We start from the raw sequence: 17671 nt of genomic DNA, 5'->3' as shown, positions 1-17671 counted from the left end.
GACTACTGCTGAAAGATATCGCTGGCTCGCTTTCCTGCTAACCAGGTCAATTTTCCAGTCGGTTTCCAAGAAGAGTTTTGCTTTCTTCGAGCTAGAGATGCTCACAAAACTCTTACAAAACTTATACAACTTCATCATGAAAAGATAGCGGAGAGGTAAGGTACGCCTAAAATACGTTTAGTTGTTAGAATTGCCTCTCGAGGTGGATGGTAAAAGTATTGCAAAGTCTCTTCGCCAGAGAGAACTTTTAGCGTACTTTTGCACTTAAAAACTCTAAAACACGGTTCAATAACGCGGTAAATTTTTCATGCAGTATCTCGAACTTGCGTCAATTGGGATAGGTAAATTTTACAGGTAGTTTGTAGTGTCATTTGCGCATTTTCTTGAGGTAAAGTTGGTGAGTGAATTATTAAAAGTGAATCATTGAAATTGAAAGTTGAGTACATCATCACATTTCTTCGCATTTCCTGCTTGCAGGAGTGACCATGGTTGAAGATATGGGGACAGGGCTTTTGGAGGACTCCCACACTAAATCAGGGATCCCCATTGAACATCTTGACTATCGATACGTAGAGGGTTGTAAAAATGCTAAAGAACTGGAAAAAATTCTCAAAGTGTTAAGGTAAGTGATAACTAAAGGAAAAATGTTAGAAGAAAGGACTTGTGTACAAGGGGAACATGCTGGTATAACAGCAGACCAATTTTGATGTATTAAGTTTCATACTTGGCTGTGAGAAATGTATCATTCATCCTTGAATCCCAAGGTGATATCTTTTTATTTCCCACTCCTTGGAGCCAAGCATTAATTTCAATTATAATGATAATATTATTTCATTGTCAATGTCTTTGGCTTTGAAATTAAATAAACATATATCAAAATAAAAAACCAGTTGCAGTATGGAGCCGAACCCATGATATAACATACCCCTATTTTAATGGCCAAATTTTTCCCAGAAGGTCGTTGATACCTTGTTATAAATCCAGTCCCAGTTGTCCAAAAGTTAAGCTCATCGACAAGATGAGCTCAGGAGCGGGTGCCTTAAGTTGGAAGGGTCTGTAGCGCAAGAGTTTAACATTGCCTCGGAGGTAGCCATGGTAGCCAAGTGAACTCCAACCACCCAACACTGTCATGCCGAAGAAGTTCAGTGGAATACTTCCCACAACCCCTACTTACCTATGCGAGGGTGGAAGGAGTAGGAGCAAAAACAAGCAGATATCTCAAGTTGTGAATTTACAATGATCAGCAAAGGTCAGCAAAGCAAAGCAGGCAAAGCTGAGATATGCAATCACTTGTAAGCCCAGGCAGACCTCAGCAGCTACCCTGCACAAGCCTATCTGCCTTGGGCTGACCTGTTGACCCGCTAGTGTTGTCTTGAGGTTGACCTTACCTAAATTATAATTTATCCACATGTGGAAAGTGTTATCCACCAGGCCCCAGTTGTCCAAAAGGTTGATAGCACTATCCATCAGATAAATCACTATCCAGTGGATAAGTATAATGGAAACCAATAATTTATTGCACTACCCACTGGATAGAGATTTACCTTTTGAACTACTGCGACCTGATAAATCACCATTCAGTGGATGAGTGTTAGTGAAACCAAAATTTTTGTATTATCCAGTAGATAGTGATTTATTTGGTGGATAGTGTTATCCTCTTTTTGAACAACTGGGGCCAGGGCTGCAACTTGTACTTGAAGTTATCTACAAAGGCAGGAAATTCCAGGGCTCAAAAAGAGTTCCTGACTGGTTGTTCAGGACAATCAAATTTTGCTTCTGGATAGGTAGCTTTTCATGCTGGCAAGTTTTCTTTTAACTAGAAAGTAGATTAAGACAACTGCAGGCCTGAAGAGCAAAATGTTTAGAGTTGCTCGTCCCAAGTAATAGTAATTCATTCTGGCTGTTTCAGATCCGGGGAAGAAGGCGTTTATCCAGATCTTATTGAGTTTACAGAAGAAAGATTGAAAAAGGTCAATCCTAAAAGGTGAGATAATCTGCATGGTGATAATAGCAATGATGATGATGTGATGATGATGATGATGATGATAGTGGCAGTGGTGGATGATTATCATAATGTTAGTGCTGGCTAAAACAATGGCTACACTAATTAATTTTGTAAAAGTTTTTTTAAATAATGATCCCTGGTTATCAAGATGATAAAATGAACCTGTCTAGACACAGCAATAAGTATTTTCTATTTCTTGTCAGCAAAAGTCTTCGCAAAGAAAACCCCATCAAGACATACCATGATTTATCTGCATCAGAAGAACAGGAAATAACAGACGATCTGCAGGTTTGCTTTATATTCATGCACTCTTTACATATGGTATTTTTGGTAGTACTGATCATGAAGTAAAAACTGAAGATCAGTTTCTCCTTGACTCTTTTCCTGATTCAAGATAACTTTGTCAAAAGAATTAAGCTGTCTGCAAATCTGGCAAATTTTCAAACTGTTTGCAGGAATGGATGACAAGTATCAACCAAGCTGACAAATCACTGAAGAAGGAAAGTCAGACTGGTGTTATAGATAATGATAACCTTCCACCAGTCAGATCAGCTGCTAGCAGTGAAGGCTTCTCTAGCAAGGTAAAGATTGTAGCGCATATTTTTTCATCCTGCATAGGCTTTTTTCATCACATGGTATAAAATAGCCATGCTGTTGAGCAAACAGTGGGACCTAAATGAAGGTAAGATTTTTGTTTTTGTAGCCCTGTCCAACTGTGTTGAATGCTCAATAGTGTGAATATTTTGTGCCACTTTTGCAGAAGGTGCATTGTTGTGTAGGAAATAAAGAGTTACTGCATATTTGAGTGTAGTTTTTGTCAGTACAAGATTGTATATTTTAAAATACGTTTTTCAAGCCTGCTTAAAGTAGTGTCAGAATTCTAGTATACTAACAGTATGATAATGTTTTTTATTATATGGAGGAGAGTGTTTTACTGGGAACTAAACCACTCGTACATTCCATACGCCACTTCATCCGGGACCCGGGTGGCGTATTTTCCGTATGTCACCTTTGTGAGTGTCGTATTGGTCAATGACGTCACGATTCCCGCCTTTTGCTTTTGTTGAATTGGTTTCTCCATATAATAAAAAGAACATTACACGTTGGCTCGAAGATATGAATTTTATGTTCTCGTGGCAAGAACAATATCTCACTCGTTCGCTTCGCTCACTCGTGAGATATTGTTCTTGCCACTCGAACATAAAATTCATATCTTCTCGCCACCGTGTAATATCCTCTATATATTTCCAGCCCTTTGAAAAATTTATTTTTTAGTACTAACCACTTATTATATCATCGGGGGGAATCATCTAACAAAATTGTGTTGTACTCACAAGCAGCAGCAGCAGCAGCAGCAGCAACAACAAGCTGATGAAAAGCAGAAAAAACCTGTTGCACCACGATCATACCATGAGTGGGACAGGTAATTAACATTTAACAGGGTATTTAATAAGTATACATTAATTTTGTGACTGCCACACATGAATCAGGCCTTCTGACAGGGTGCGCGGGTGCGGGACCGCACAATTCGGTCTAACCCGCACAATCACGCACAATCGGCAAAATCCCGCACAATACTGAAAAATTTCCTGAAAATTTAAATTAAATCAGGTATTCCTATTGATTTCCAAGATTTCTAGAAAACTTTTAGGCTATTTACCTTCCAAAACAAACGAAAAATCCATAGCTTTTTCCTCGAACAGCTCGGGCGCTTATAAAAACAACAAGGTGCTTTCCATAGCTCGCGCTGTCCTGGGCACTAGTCACGTACACATCGAGTATTGTGTCGTCATGCAGCGCTCCGTGGGATACTGGGGTTCTTCTTATCCTATTTGTGGCAATTGTTTTACAAATAATAAATCAGAGTTGTTTACCGGTATATGATAAATTGCGCCACATGGCTCTACTTCGAAATTAAAATAAATTTTCTATCGATCTCGACATGTTCACTTGTTTGTCAAAACGCTGTGGCTAAATGACTGGCAGCGGTCAAGGTTTTCAAATGACCAGCATTCCAACATTTTTCTTTGGCTTTTTTCATTTGTCTTCGGTGTTCCGACATTGCAGAAAGCTTCAAAATGTCCGACAAAGATAGCGAGCACTGTTTTAACACAGGTATTTTGACAATTTGAGGTTAAATTTTACAATTTACAAACTCAACACTGGCGTTCGTGCGTTACGTGTTCGATGCGGATCTTATGACTCTTATTGCTCAACTGATTTGATTTTGGTCTTGGAGGCGCTCTGGCAGCTCTGTAAGACAACAAGACTAACTGCATCATCTTAAGTTTTGATCCACGTTATATTTATAATATACCTCAAATAAATTAAGGCTGAAAAAGGTCTGGTCAACTTATATCACTGGAAAGAGCAATCGATGCAGTACGTGGCAGTGTATTTTTCAGGGAGCTCTTGCTCACAATCACGGAATATTTGGTAGGTCGAAAGATTGCGCAATCCCGCACAATTCCCGCACAATCGGTGTTTTTCCCCGCACAATTTGCCCCCAAAATCGCGCACAATTTTTATTTTTTACCCGCACCCTGTCAGAAGGACTGATGAATGCATGAAATTATACAAGAGTACTTACCATTAAGTGAAAAGCTTTGTCTTTTAGTTTTTTGGCTAACATTTTATTTAACATATATCAACAGTCTTGCATCAATCAAGGCCATGTGACCAATGGCAGCCCCTGTTCAGTAGAGTGAAATTCTAGGAATATCAATACCAAGTGTTCACTGTGCTAAGAAGTTTCTTCTTTTTAACAAAGGTTTGATCCCGACAAAGAGATTGAATCTTTGGAGGAGAAGGAAAAAAAGGAAAGAAAAAAGAAACTAGAGAATGCCAAAGTAATGAGTGCAAGTTCTATTCCCTCTAATGTGGATTTAAGAGGTAGGGCTCTTTTGTATGTTTGTGATCTGATGTTAATATTTTAATGTTCTTACTGATCATCACGTTGCATTAAAAAGTATCGACGGAAGCCATAGGATACTTGATGATTTTATTGTTCATGTAAAAACTGAAAATGACATCTTGCACATGAAATTTTCAGAGTTCTACCTCTGTCTTCACAATTCTTGTGAAATTTGACATTCATTTTCTCGGACTCCCATAAGAAATATTCCTTGGTGTTGTTACACATACCGGTAACTAATTACATCTATAGCCCATGAAAAAGTTAAAAAGGAATGCAATATTCTTTAAATTATCCTGGTACAAGGTTTTTGTCTACAAAAAATTAAAATTATTCAATTTCTTGGTGGATTCGGTCTTAAGTGTCTTCACCAGAACATTGCCCAAGAATGCACTTCCGAATCCACTTTCGGAATATGTGTCGCTCAACAATGTCTTTTCTTAAACTCCCTAATATTGCTCAAAGTTCCCTTACGTGTAGTTTCATTCAAGCAACCATGTCTAGTGATCATTTTGTTACTTTGGAAAAAATTTAACTTGGATCACTGCATTCCCTTCACTTTCTGTTAGTGTATTTAAAGTGATGTTTCAGATGATTGTAATGATTTGACACTACAGGCAAATCTGAGACTGAAAGGCAGCTACTAGCTAACAAGGAGAAGGAGAAAGGCAATGAAGCATTTCAAAGTGGGAACTACATGGAAGCTTTGGCATATTATTGTCGCAGTATTGAAATGAATCCCAGAGCAACAGCAGTTTACAATAACAGGGCACTTGCAGGTATGTTAAATAGAACTTAAGGATTTATCAGTAAAATGACATAAATGTACAGACAATTGGACAACCTCTCGAAGCCCAATTATAAAGATAGGTTATAAAAGCAACTCTGACATCAGAGCTCAAAAAGAGTGAAGTCCGGTTGTCCAGGACAAGTGGAATTTTCTGCTGTGCTGGGCATCCAAGTAACTTTTCGTTCTCACTTGCCTGAAGGGCAAGCTAAAGGGCTCAGGCAAGTCATCAGCCAACTAAAATGTTAAAAAAGTAACTAAATTTGCTTGGGGCAGGGGAAATTTGGAAGCTGTTCGTCTTAAAATGGCAAGCTGCATTATTCAAGTTTTTTATTGAGCCCTGTGACTTTATTTTATAATTGTGCATGTCCCTTGCAGAAATAAAGCTTGAAAAATTCCAAGAAGCCGTTGATGACTGTAACAGGGTCCTCAGTGCAGAGCCCAACAATGTGAAAGGTACATGTATGTGAACTGCATGTGAAGGGTGACTTTGTAGAGTAAGATGCTAATTACTCCTGATGTAATAGCAAATCCTCCCTTTGATTTGAGGCAAATTTAAAGGAGAATCCAGTACCTTATCACAAGTCACTTAAGGTTTTCATCCAAGAACACTTTTGCAAGCTTCCTGCAAGCATTGACATGCAGTGCTGTAGAGTCACTAACACAGTACTACATGAGCGACGCACAGTTCGCATAGGTTGCAAAGCCGTGGGCAAGATGAGTAGGACGGGGGGAATCGAAGACAAGTTGGAGAAAATTTTGGCATCTGCAAAAGTTGTTTAATAATTTGCATTTTCAAAATGATATTAAAGATGATCAGAGCTATCAGGGAGGCAAACAAGGTATTTTTACAATAGAAATTACAACATGGAAGATTAATATTCCACCATACCTACTTCGACTGCCTGGTTAAGGTTCAGAAATGTTAAATCTCCTCCTGTTACCTTCCAGGCTGTGTTTAAGTATCAAATAAGACGTCAAGTATTGCATAGTTTAGCAAAGGTGTTTATTTTTCATTGAGTTTTCAATTAATGTTTGTTTTTGCTTTTTTAAAATTTTTTTTTTATAGCTTATCTAAGGAGGTCTATTGCTCAGAGAAGTCAAGGGTTATGTGAGGAGGCGACAGCAGATCTTTATAAAGTACTTGCTATTGAACCAAACAACAAAAGAGCCAAGGTTGTTGTTAAATTAATTTATTTTTACCATTTAGTTGATAGCAATACTTAATGCTGATATCACCTATTGATGTTAATGTGCCAACCAAAAGCGCATTGGTTCTTGTAACAAAGGATTCTTTTGTTCCACTTGTTACAAATTTGCATAACGAAAATCATGTTTGTTAACAGTGATGTCTCCAAATTTGCTGTACATATATGGCTGTATTGCTTTTGTCAGTTCCTCAACTGAACCACTGTGTTCTCCTAAAATAATGAATAAATAAATAAAATAATGAATGTAGTTCTTAGGTGGCCAAAAGGTTTTGTTAAATTAATTTACATCATCATTGTGTAAAATTAATGTTGTATTGTTGTACGGCTGTATTGCATTTGTCTTGAAACTCCTCAAATTGAATCTGTGTGTCCTCCTTGCTTTGTTACTATGGAATTGGGCTCGATAACAAATGCCCAGACAGTTTCATTCTCTTTGACCTGTAAGTAGTAGAGTAATGCCTGGTTCTCTTGTGCCGTGGACCTACCTGGGACGTAGCCTCTGGTACCACCGAGGATACTGTTTGGACAAAGAACATGCACTGCCGGAAATGAGAGCCATTGCAGCTGAAGTCAACTTTCCAGGTATGCTGACAGTGAAGACTGGGATAACCAATGTTGCTGGCCACTTCTATGCTAATATCAGAACAGTATCTCAGGCGGTACCGGCGGCCGTGTCGCAGTCACACTGTAGTTCTACAGTATATGAGAACCAAGCTAATAAGTGGAGAAAGACTACTGTAGATGGAGTTGATGTTGCTTATATGATGTACTGATGATATTTTACTATTTTCTTACACAGGAATTGCTTGGTGAAATGAAGAAAAATGAAAGGTACTTTCTTATGTAATTCTAAGCTCCGGTTTAAATTTGAGAATAATGTGAGTGTTAATTAAGTAACTTTACCTGTATGTCCACATTTTTCAGTGAAGTTGAAAGACCAAGTAAGTCAGGAGAATCAAAGGATAGGAGGAAGCAGGAACATACATCAATGGAAAATGAAACAACTTCTACAAATATTAACAGTTATAACAAAGAATCAACTGCATCTAGGACAAAAACGAAAGGAAAAAGGTTAAAAATTGTGGAAGTTGATTCTGAAAATGATTCTGAAACTACTCAGCATTTGAATGACAATGTTTGTGCGGATAAAGGAGATGAAGTAAAACAGCATATTGACATTACACATCATAAGGACTCCAACGATGTAACAGCTGCAATGAATGGTGTAAACTCTCATCCAGCTGAAGGGCAACCACAAGTAGCAAAGCAACCTGAGTTGCCAGGTCTTGTAATAAAAGCTCAGGTTGAAGGAACTAGATTGTTTAAGCTAGGAAGCTACGCTGCCGCAGCAGAACAGTTTACACAAGCTATTGATATCCTTCAAAAAGGTAATGTGATGAAAATTTGGTTTTGAGATACAGCATTCAAGGGAGGCAGCATGGCCAAGTGATTGGAACAGTGGACTTGTAATCTGGAGGCGCGGAGTTCAAGTTCCACCCTGGCCACTAGTTCGATTTGTTCACGGTAGTCCGAAGTTCAAATCCTCGGCCATGCTTTTAAAAATAGCCAATTGGTTCACCTTGTACCAGCTGGGATTCTCACTTTGTCATGTTCCATTTGAATTATTTGTTTCATTATCCCTGAGCAAACTTCGCCACAAAGCCTTGTTTGTGTGTACAAAATTCTTTGCATTTATGTTCTTTTGTACATGGGTATTCTATTCAACTCTGCTGCCTTCAGAACTCATCCACATTGCAAATTTACAACTTCAAAACAAGTCACGGCTTGGTGATAAAATTTGCTTGTCTGGGTTATCTCACTGGCATGACTGTAATTCACCAGTTAAGAAGTAAAGTTCAATATTCGGAAGTCTGAATCTCCAGTATATGGGAATCTCCTATCGAAGAATAATTATCAAAAAAAAGGTTTGTTTTAACAAGTTAATGATAAAAATGCAGAAATGAGTATCTTGAGGCAAGAATAAGTACTTAAGGAGCCTTAAAATTATTGTGCTGTGCTTTGAGGTATTTGGAAATAACCTTTTCCTAAATGAACAAATTATTGAATAAGCCGCAGTTTATTCAAAATTTTTATTGAGGCCTATTCTGTCCACAGATAAACTGTTGTACCATTCATCACTGTGCTCATTGTTGTGTAACCGTGGTTCTTGTCTGGTGAGGATGGGTGATTGTACTGGATGTGTAACAGACTGTACAGCAGCCTTGCAGCTGATACCTGATGCTTTCAGACCCCTGCTTAAGAGAGCAGAAGCTTATGAAACATCTGAAAAGTAAGGTTCTGAGTGTTAAAGGAGCTATGTTGTTATTTTAGGTATTACTTTAAATCAAAGATAACTCTGAAATAATGGTTCAGTTTTATTTAACATTACCCCAGCAGTACTAGTTTTTGTGCCGTTGGTTTTTATTATAGAAATTTAGAGTCAACTTTGCGGCAAATGGAAAACTCAAGTCGAGAATTTCTCAGAATAGAAAAACAATTCTTATGGATAAAAATAACGTGACACTACTGATTCTTTTAGTAGAAGTAAAGAACAGGTAAAGACAAATAATGGGAAAACTTGGTCAAGTGGCACAAATTCACGTTTTGCCGTTTTCCGTAAACATGACTTTTAATCTCCTTAATAGCACTTCACCTCAAACCTTAAGCAAAAGCGCGCTTACCTTTATCCCTAAAATGCAAGATTCTTTTGAAGAAAATCTTCAGTTTTTGTCTTAAACTGAGTGGTTTTCCCAGGAGGGGATCTTCAGTGCGCTAAAGATATCTCTGATTATTGATTCGACGGATTTTGTTAATATTTTTTTTTATCCAGATTTGCAAAAGCCTGGTCTGATTATCAGCTGGCACTTAATGTTCATCCGCAGCACAGTGGAGCACAGCAAGGAAAGTTGAGGTGATTTTACGTGTAGTAATGGAATAATATAATAAAAAAGGACAATTCACAGATGCATTTAACTATATGACGAAGGGCCAACGGACTGGCAAAATTTGCTCGCTATAATGAGGTTTCGGTATACCGAGGTTCTTTTTCATATCTTTTACTATTACTAGGGTGAAGAAATTTTTGTTATACCGAGGAAATCGTTGTATAGAGGTTCGTCATTACGAAGTGAGTTCAGTTAAGTAAGTTAGCTTTCTGTTTTATATCCTGTTTTCTCTTGCGTGGTGATGCATAGCTTTGAAGCTGGTTTTCTTAGAGGTAGATTTTTCAAATGGCTGAGGTGTTGGCAAATGGAATATACTTTGAACTGCAATGTAGCTTTCCTCCGTTTGGAGGCCATGGAACCAGAATCCTTAAACCGTCAAAATTCAAATTGCTATGAGTATTTTGTCTTAAGATACAAATATTGTTTAAACTTTTAGGGTTTCTAGACACCTTGAGAATCTTTACGGATCTAAATGGAGAGAACAAGTCGCCCCAGTATCATCGTCAGCGGCATCTCCGCCTGTGGTTAATGGTTCGTTGGTCCACCCCTCCCCCACACAGTCCGTGAATGGAGTTACAAGTAAGCCCCACCTAATTCCCACACAGGCTACTAGTAACCAAACAAACCAATCGATGGTTAACCCGAACAGTGCTTCTAGTACAACTCAGTCTACCCCTGCGGGGGAAGCCATTGGCTCCACAACTGCGTCTTCAACCCACCCAGCCCCTGTAAAAGACAGAGTGTTTGCTGAGTCGCCAAGTGCTGTTGATCCAGCTGTGAAGTTTGCCCAATCTAAAGAGAAGGGAAATGCTTTAGTCAAACAGGTTAGTATCAAGAACCAGAAAGGGGTATCTCAGTGGACCCCGTTAGTGCAGCCATTAACGGGCCGTAAGAAATTGGCCGTATTAACGGGGTGGTGTTATTTGGGATTTAGTTACTTACTTACCATGGAAACGTGATCAACGATGTGTAAAATAATTAGGTAATGTAACCATGTTTCCAGTTTTTTTCACACAATAACGAGCTTCTTTTCAATGAAAACCCTTTGCGCCCTAACAAAATTATGTGCACATACCTATAGGACGCTGACAATTCCTCAGTTTTAGTTTTCAAACACTTACAACTTTTTAAAATAAACTTTGAAAACGGTTAATAAGTTAAGAGGGTGTCGACAATCTGTAACAACTCAAAGAGGCCACCGCATCGGGGACTACGCCTTTCGGAACCGTGATCAGATTTCTTATTTCCCGTGCTAGATTCAGTCATCAGACAAGAGGGTGTAGCATACAAAGACAATTCGCCACTTTAGAAATGAAAAACTCAAAGGAACTGGAGCCGAATTGTGTGCCGCAAGTGTTCCTGGGATCGTTGCTTAAGACGCGCCGGTCAGCTATTTGCAAATTCTTTCCCTGTCCCTAGCAACAGTCCCTCCCAGAAGTCTTTGCGAAAGTTAATTTTTGTGGCTTGCTTCAATTTTGTTTGATTGCTTTTTGCAGAACCGTTACGACGAAGCCGTCGCATGTTACACTGAATGCATAGAAATTGATCCTGAAAACGTTGCTGTTTATACAAACAGAGCTCTCTGTTACCTGCGACTGAATCAGGTATGTCATGTAACTCCCCGACAACGAAGAGAAATAACTGTCAAAAAAATAGACATGTTTTAAGTATTTTGGAAAAAATTGAGAAGGCAAGTTGAGGCAACATCAGATTAGAGCACAGCATGTCTCGTCACATCACACTACGCAAGTTTAGATCACAGCTACTCTTCCGTTAGACATTGAACTCGTTGAGGGGCTTGTTTAAATTTTTATTGCAAAGTTGTTTTGAACGTTTCTTTTTTAAAAATTAAAGGACGAGCTTGCCATACAAGATACCACTGAAGCGCTAAGACTCCAGCCAGACAACGTGAAAGCCCTGTTCAGAAGAGCCCTGGCCAAAAAGGTTAGTTTGCTCATGTTGATGTTTATATACGACCTAGAAGAGGAATACTGGTAACCGGTATACAACGTCATTTCGATTCAGACTCAAGCAGTGAAATTGCTCAAAAATTTCGTTCACTTCAAGCATAGTTTGCGCCTGGACGAGAAAAACATTTTGGGTCAAAATTCTTCGTTCTTTAAACCAAGAACGTGGAACTATTTACACCTAGCCTCGACTGAATAAAATTGTATCGAAACGAATTTGTATCGAAACAACCGGTAACCTGAATTCTTATGGATGGAGACTTGTTTAATTGTCTTGGAAGTAACCTCACAATACGAGTCTTAATTGAGGATGTGACGATATAACGTCGGGAATTTCGTTGTTGTTAAGCATCGATTTACAAGGGCGGTATCGTTTATATTTTTCATAATAAACCAGGTAGGAGAGAAGTTCTAAAAAGCATTTGTTCTGTCTTTGATTTACAGGCGCTGAATCAGTATGACTCGGCTGCTCGAGACTTGTTCCAACTGCAGAAAATTGAACCCAAGAATGCCGCAGCTAAGAAGGAACTGGAAGTAGTCCTTGACTTATGTCGAAAGGTGAACTTTAACAATAACCGGAGGATAGGTTTATACCAAGACCCGATCAAAACTGATTTGTGCAAATGGTAAACGGGATTTCGGGTCAAAACTTACCAGTCCTAAATTTTGCTTATCGTTTACCCAAACCGTAAACCGACCTATGGTAAACAACCATAGTCTTGAGGTTTTGGACGATCAACTCGTTCCCCAGCTGTGCCCTCAGACTACTTGGACAGCAGCTGGTCCCCGCAAGATAGTTTTACTTCATATATGGCCCAAATAATCAACCGTTTATGAAGTAACTACTCGGAAGAGACGCTGCTAACTGAGAGAAAATGCGACGTTTGGTTGCTCACGAAACATTGTCGCTTCTTGTGATAAACTAATTACTTCCTCTTTATGACGAAGATAAGGATAGACTAACATTATTAAATGTTTGATGTTCACTTTAACTTTACTACAATAAGTTTACTTTGTTGACTTCCATGTATCACACGATTTCTGCGTTGAAAATTCTCCATGTCCAATCTCTCGTGGCGACCACCCGCTGACCAACAAGCTCCGGGACTCTGGGCCAATAGAATGTTCTAATACACGGGCTCTGTCCAATCCAAGCTGAGGGACTCTATCTTTTTTCTACTCAGGAGCGTAGGGAATCCACTGAAAAAGGCACAAAGACGAAGAAAACTAAGAAGGCAAAGGAGAAGAAAGAACAGCAAAAGCCACAGGTTACCCAGGAAGAGAAGCCTCAGAAGTGGCGAAGAATTACTGTCAAGGATGTTCAGTACGATGACGAGGTGGTTTCATTTTTATAACGATCAGACAAATAATTTACCAAATATCACGTGATTTACACGTTTTCCGCGTAAACAAGAGAGGATAATGATCCCCTCTGGGTATTATTCAAAGCTTTATAGACCTTGCCGCTTTCTTCTCCAGTGAGCAAACACAAAGAAATGACCCCGAGGTTTGGGTGGGTAGTTTCATACAAATCATTGTATTTTGTCCACCGGAGCCTCGAGTTGAGGTGTTTGTTCACAGGAATGCGGGAAAGGTCTCCTAAAGCTTTCGCGTCTGCTGACAAAGTCCTGCGTGCCCCAAAAGGTGGGTCTAATTTTCAAGTCTGTGAATTAGCTAGAAATTCTCCATTTCAAGGGTTCATAAAGGAGACTAGGGAGCAGTGTTTTCCTTTGGTAACCCCGCTTATTATGCGGCACAAGTTAGCTACTATTTCACCATTGTGAATGGACCAAATCCTCTGGTTCGATCATTCAAATGGAACCTCTTTAGCAGTACTTTAACATGGTGCTATTTACTTTGTCAGTATAATCCAAGTTGGAGAGTGGTGGTGGGGGACTTCTGCACTGTGTGGTTTGAAAGGGTTTTTAAAATATGGTTCAGATATGAGATTTCACTAGCGATTTCAAGACAGGATTTTTCCCTCTTAAAGTGGCAGCCATTCAGTAGGAAAAGCATCACCATCCATGACCGGAGTTGAAGGAATTGAGATTGTTTTTCATTTCGTAGGATGATGAGCAGCCAGTCTCTCAAGAACCAATGGAGCAGTCCTCAATCAGACAACCAGAGAAAATCCCTCTTAATCCCAGTGATAGAAACACAGGAAAACCAGTCAAGCTTGTCAAGGTGTGTTAAACCATGCTATACCAAATATCCTACCTACTAGTAATAACCAAAGGTTACAAAGTCCGGCGATCAAAGGTCAAAACGCTTTTGCTCCAGCGCTGTGCTTTGCGCACGTTTCACGTAACAGATGGCCAAAACAGGCGTGATCAGATTATGAGGGATAGAAGGTGCAAACGCGCGTAATCAAAGTGCGTTCTGTGCTTTCCATACATTAATAGTGGAAGTCCAAGCGAATGCTGGCTACATACATGCAACGCTTGTGTAATAACAACCTGGAGATTAGGATTGCGGGTACCTCTTTCGCCCGCAATTATTTGCTAACATCCTAACGACGGCTACCACGTTTTCCTGCCAAATGACGCTGGTTCACGCGCGAGCACTACTTAATACTAGCTGAGAAAATCTCGTACTCGTAGTCGTTCTCGTCTTAGAATCTAAAGGAGAGGGAGAGAGGTCGATGCACCTGATAGCCCATTTGCGGGTTACCTCAGGGTTCTGTTTCAAAGCCAGAGTAAGCGCGAAGCTATTGATATGAAAATGAATTTTATTCGCATGAAAATACAACTCATTTTTACAAGAAAGGGTTTGCACTGAGCCTGGTTTTGATAGTGAGAGTTACTGGAACTCGGAAATGTCCAATTGGCTTAATTTTCGAACTCGTAATCAAATCTAGTCGTTGTTGTTTAGTTGGAGGCCCTGAATGTATAATTTGAAAGCTATCATTGAAAACCAAAAGGGAGTCTACCAGATAATTAGTTTTGTTACAGATTAGTTCAAGACTAGCTAATTTGGGTTGACAGAGAATCACGCCTAGCGAGGGATCATAGTTCGAGTTTCAAGTCCGGCCTCTGTTATGTACCGTCGTCAACTCGGCCCTTTTTTGCGAAGGAACCGTTCCTAGTAATCCTCACCGATCTGTGCTTTGATTAACAGACTACACCTTATGACTTTTTTCAAGCCTGGAATTCGGTGAAAAAGGGCAGCTACAAAGACTACGCCGATTTGTTACGACAGCTGGACACCAAACGGCTTGCCAAAGGTAAGCAACTCTTCTCGTTAACTGGAAGCTACAATCGTGGACAAAAGTCCTTGGGACAGTACTGCACTATTCATATTTTTCTGTCATTTCTCGGTTCCCTCATAAAACAGTGCATCCTTTTCGAAATTTTCTTGCAGTTCTCCCCACAACCTATACAAAGTTGAAACTCGGAAAAAAAATCTGGATACATGCGTCCAACATTGTTTGTGGGGTGAGGGGAGGGGTAGAACCTGTGTGAATTCGAAAACGCCGAAGAAATTCAAAAGTGTCCCAAGACTTTTGTCCATGATTTTAGTTGTCGAGGATGGACGATAGAAGCGGATTCTCCACACAGCGAACAGGCTTCCGTGGGAAACTGCTTGCGCTTTCTTGATAGTTCCTCGCTCTTTACGCGTTGTTTCTTTGGCCTGTACCCATCAGCAAACCTTTCAACAGGTTCATCGCCTTTTTCCCAGGGCTCTTCCCTTTAAAGGTGATGTCATTATCGAGAAAGTTAAGTGGACCGTGGCAACGAGACTGGCCCACGGGCATCCTCCGCTCCTCGTACAAAGTTATTGCAATTACTATATACACTTTCATTTCATTTTCTTTTTCAGTTCTCAGCAATAAGCTTGAGGCTCCCATGCTAAGTAGCATCATTGCAGCTCTAAGCCAAGAAATTGCTCCACAAGGTAACTTAAAATACCGACAGTTTGCTGTTGTTTATGTGAGTATGTATGTTTGTGACATGTACCTAGTTTAAAGGCCTTTCTAACCTGGGACCAGTCTTCTTAGTGTCTAGCTGGGGCACAGGGCTATCAGCTGGTATGCATTTGGGATAGTCTGGTTAAATTCCAGGGGGGTGGCGATATTCTAAAGAACCTGGTTTGTGCTGGACTGTGGCTTTGCTAAAATTTCTACCAGGGCTTAAAAGGCAAAGAAAGAAAAACAAGGCAAAAGGCCACTCCCACTTTCCCTTCTAAGTCGCCCGCTCGGTAAGATTGGCTTCATAGCTATTTGCAGGCATACAATACAGTAAAACTTTATCTTTTGTTAATAAATAGTTGTTGTTGTTGTTATCCCCGTATTTGACTTTTTTTCTCCACTAAGAAGCCTGATTCCAGGTTATGGCCTTACCTCCCACTAGTCTCCGGTAGCTTTGTGGTACAGGACGAGTTACACAAAGTCGCTCGGGACGGCTGCGGTTGAGAGAACTCTGATTTTCTTTTTGCCGCGTCGTCTATCTCCGTGTCACTGACTGAAGAAACATCATTTTCAAGTTTTATTTTTGTACTTTCCTTAATTTAGGGGAGGAATCCTTGGCATTTGACATCTTAGAACAACTCACTCACGTGGAACGGTTTGACATGGTGTTGCTTTTCATGTCAGCAAAGGAAAAGAATGGTATGTGTTACTCTTTATTTTGCGATATGAAAGGCCGTTTTTCAAATTCTACTTTATATGGCTAGCTCCTAGAAGGGGTAAGATAAAGCAAAATAAACCGGCTTTTTGGCAATTATTGCATGGTTCCCCGATCTGTTATCAGACCTGTGTAAGATAATTTTTCACACCAGTCTCATGGAAACAAACTGAATGCAGTCAGCTATTTAAATGGTACTTTAATACGTACAGAGGCCTTTCGATTTTCCGAGACAAGTTCTATCTAAGAAGAACAAAGGGTTTCTGTCCGCACTGTATTCATTACTTCATTTATTTAAAACTATTGATTTTCAATTTGCTTTTTCAACAGAACTTCAGCAGCTGTTTTCCAAACTACAGGCCGCGAGGTTAAAGCAGGACTTTGTGACAAACGAAACATTTGACCGTTTAAAACAGAAGTACACGATTTGATTTTTATGAAAACTTGTTTTGACCAAGTTGACATCAAAAGTCCTCACGAAGCCCAAGCCTTTGCGTCGAAACCTGGGCACCAGAACTAGGCCCAGCGCCCCGGAGTGTCCGGCTTTGTGCAGGGTTTGAGTTCAGTTGTGAGAACATTCTAGACTAAAAGAATCAGCTGTTCCTTTTAGGCCCCTGTTAAATGAGAGCGGCGTTAGGGATTTCGAGCAACCACGATGCCGACGTCAGCTAAAACGTCTTTTTAGAAAAAGTCAATTTGCTCTGTTTCAATCTTTTCGTGATCAAATTGTAAGTGAATGCAAAGGAATTTTCGTAGAGTTGAATTTTAAAGGATCCCATCCGCGTTCATTGGCTTGTCCCCATAAAGCGTAACATCATGACATTTCACGTCCCAGTCGTAGTGGCGGCAAAGAAAATGCACCAAAAAGTTTGATGCTCGTGCAGAGTTGTTGTATTACTTATTTGACGTTCTTTTTGCCGTTGCCATCGTGCCGTGGGGTTGCTTGATTGCTTGGTTGCTTGTAAACTGGTTGAATTATTCTTGCCTCTGTGTAAATGAAACCCGTCTGAACCACTCTAAGGCCGGTCTTAGTTCTAGATCTAGTGTTAGTTTCATTTCGGCTGTCGGAATAAGTCAGACCTTATAGAGCTGATTTTTCGCCCCCTTCACATGTTCTTTTATCGCAGCGGTTTATAATTTCGGGTTGGTCTTGTGTTATAAGCATCTTCCTGAAAAGCCGGCTTGCTTACGTTGTTTAGAGTGGTTTTCGTTTGAGTGTC

At 39.8% G+C, this 17671-nt stretch overlaps 1 protein-coding gene across 1 annotated transcript; it reads left to right on the top strand.

Moving 5' to 3' along the window:
* Nucleotides 1-44: 44 nt before the first annotated feature.
* On the top strand, nucleotides 45-17663 carry LOC140945473 (sperm-associated antigen 1-like). Its single transcript, XM_073394493.1, has 24 exons — nucleotides 45-155; nucleotides 478-622; nucleotides 1910-1984; nucleotides 2209-2293; nucleotides 2461-2586; nucleotides 3343-3428; nucleotides 4776-4897; nucleotides 5537-5698; nucleotides 6085-6162; nucleotides 6776-6882; nucleotides 7717-7748; nucleotides 7842-8305; nucleotides 9033-9207; nucleotides 9748-9828; nucleotides 10299-10686; nucleotides 11359-11466; nucleotides 11717-11806; nucleotides 12274-12387; nucleotides 13014-13166; nucleotides 13897-14013; nucleotides 14947-15052; nucleotides 15649-15723; nucleotides 16340-16435; nucleotides 16782-17663. Exons 2-24 carry the CDS (start codon nucleotides 486-488, stop codon nucleotides 16880-16882), a joined length of 3078 nt encoding a protein of 1025 aa, XP_073250594.1. The 5' UTR covers nucleotides 45-155; nucleotides 478-485; the 3' UTR covers nucleotides 16883-17663.
* Nucleotides 17664-17671: the final 8 nt, after the last annotated feature.

This window comes from Porites lutea, chromosome 8, assembly GCF_958299795.1.
Source record: "Porites lutea chromosome 8, jaPorLute2.1, whole genome shotgun sequence".
In the NCBI taxonomy this organism is placed as follows: domain Eukaryota; kingdom Metazoa; phylum Cnidaria; class Anthozoa; order Scleractinia; family Poritidae; genus Porites; species Porites lutea.
The sequence above is the reverse complement of the archived record's forward strand: the minus strand, read 5'-3'. Positions and strand labels throughout refer to the sequence as shown.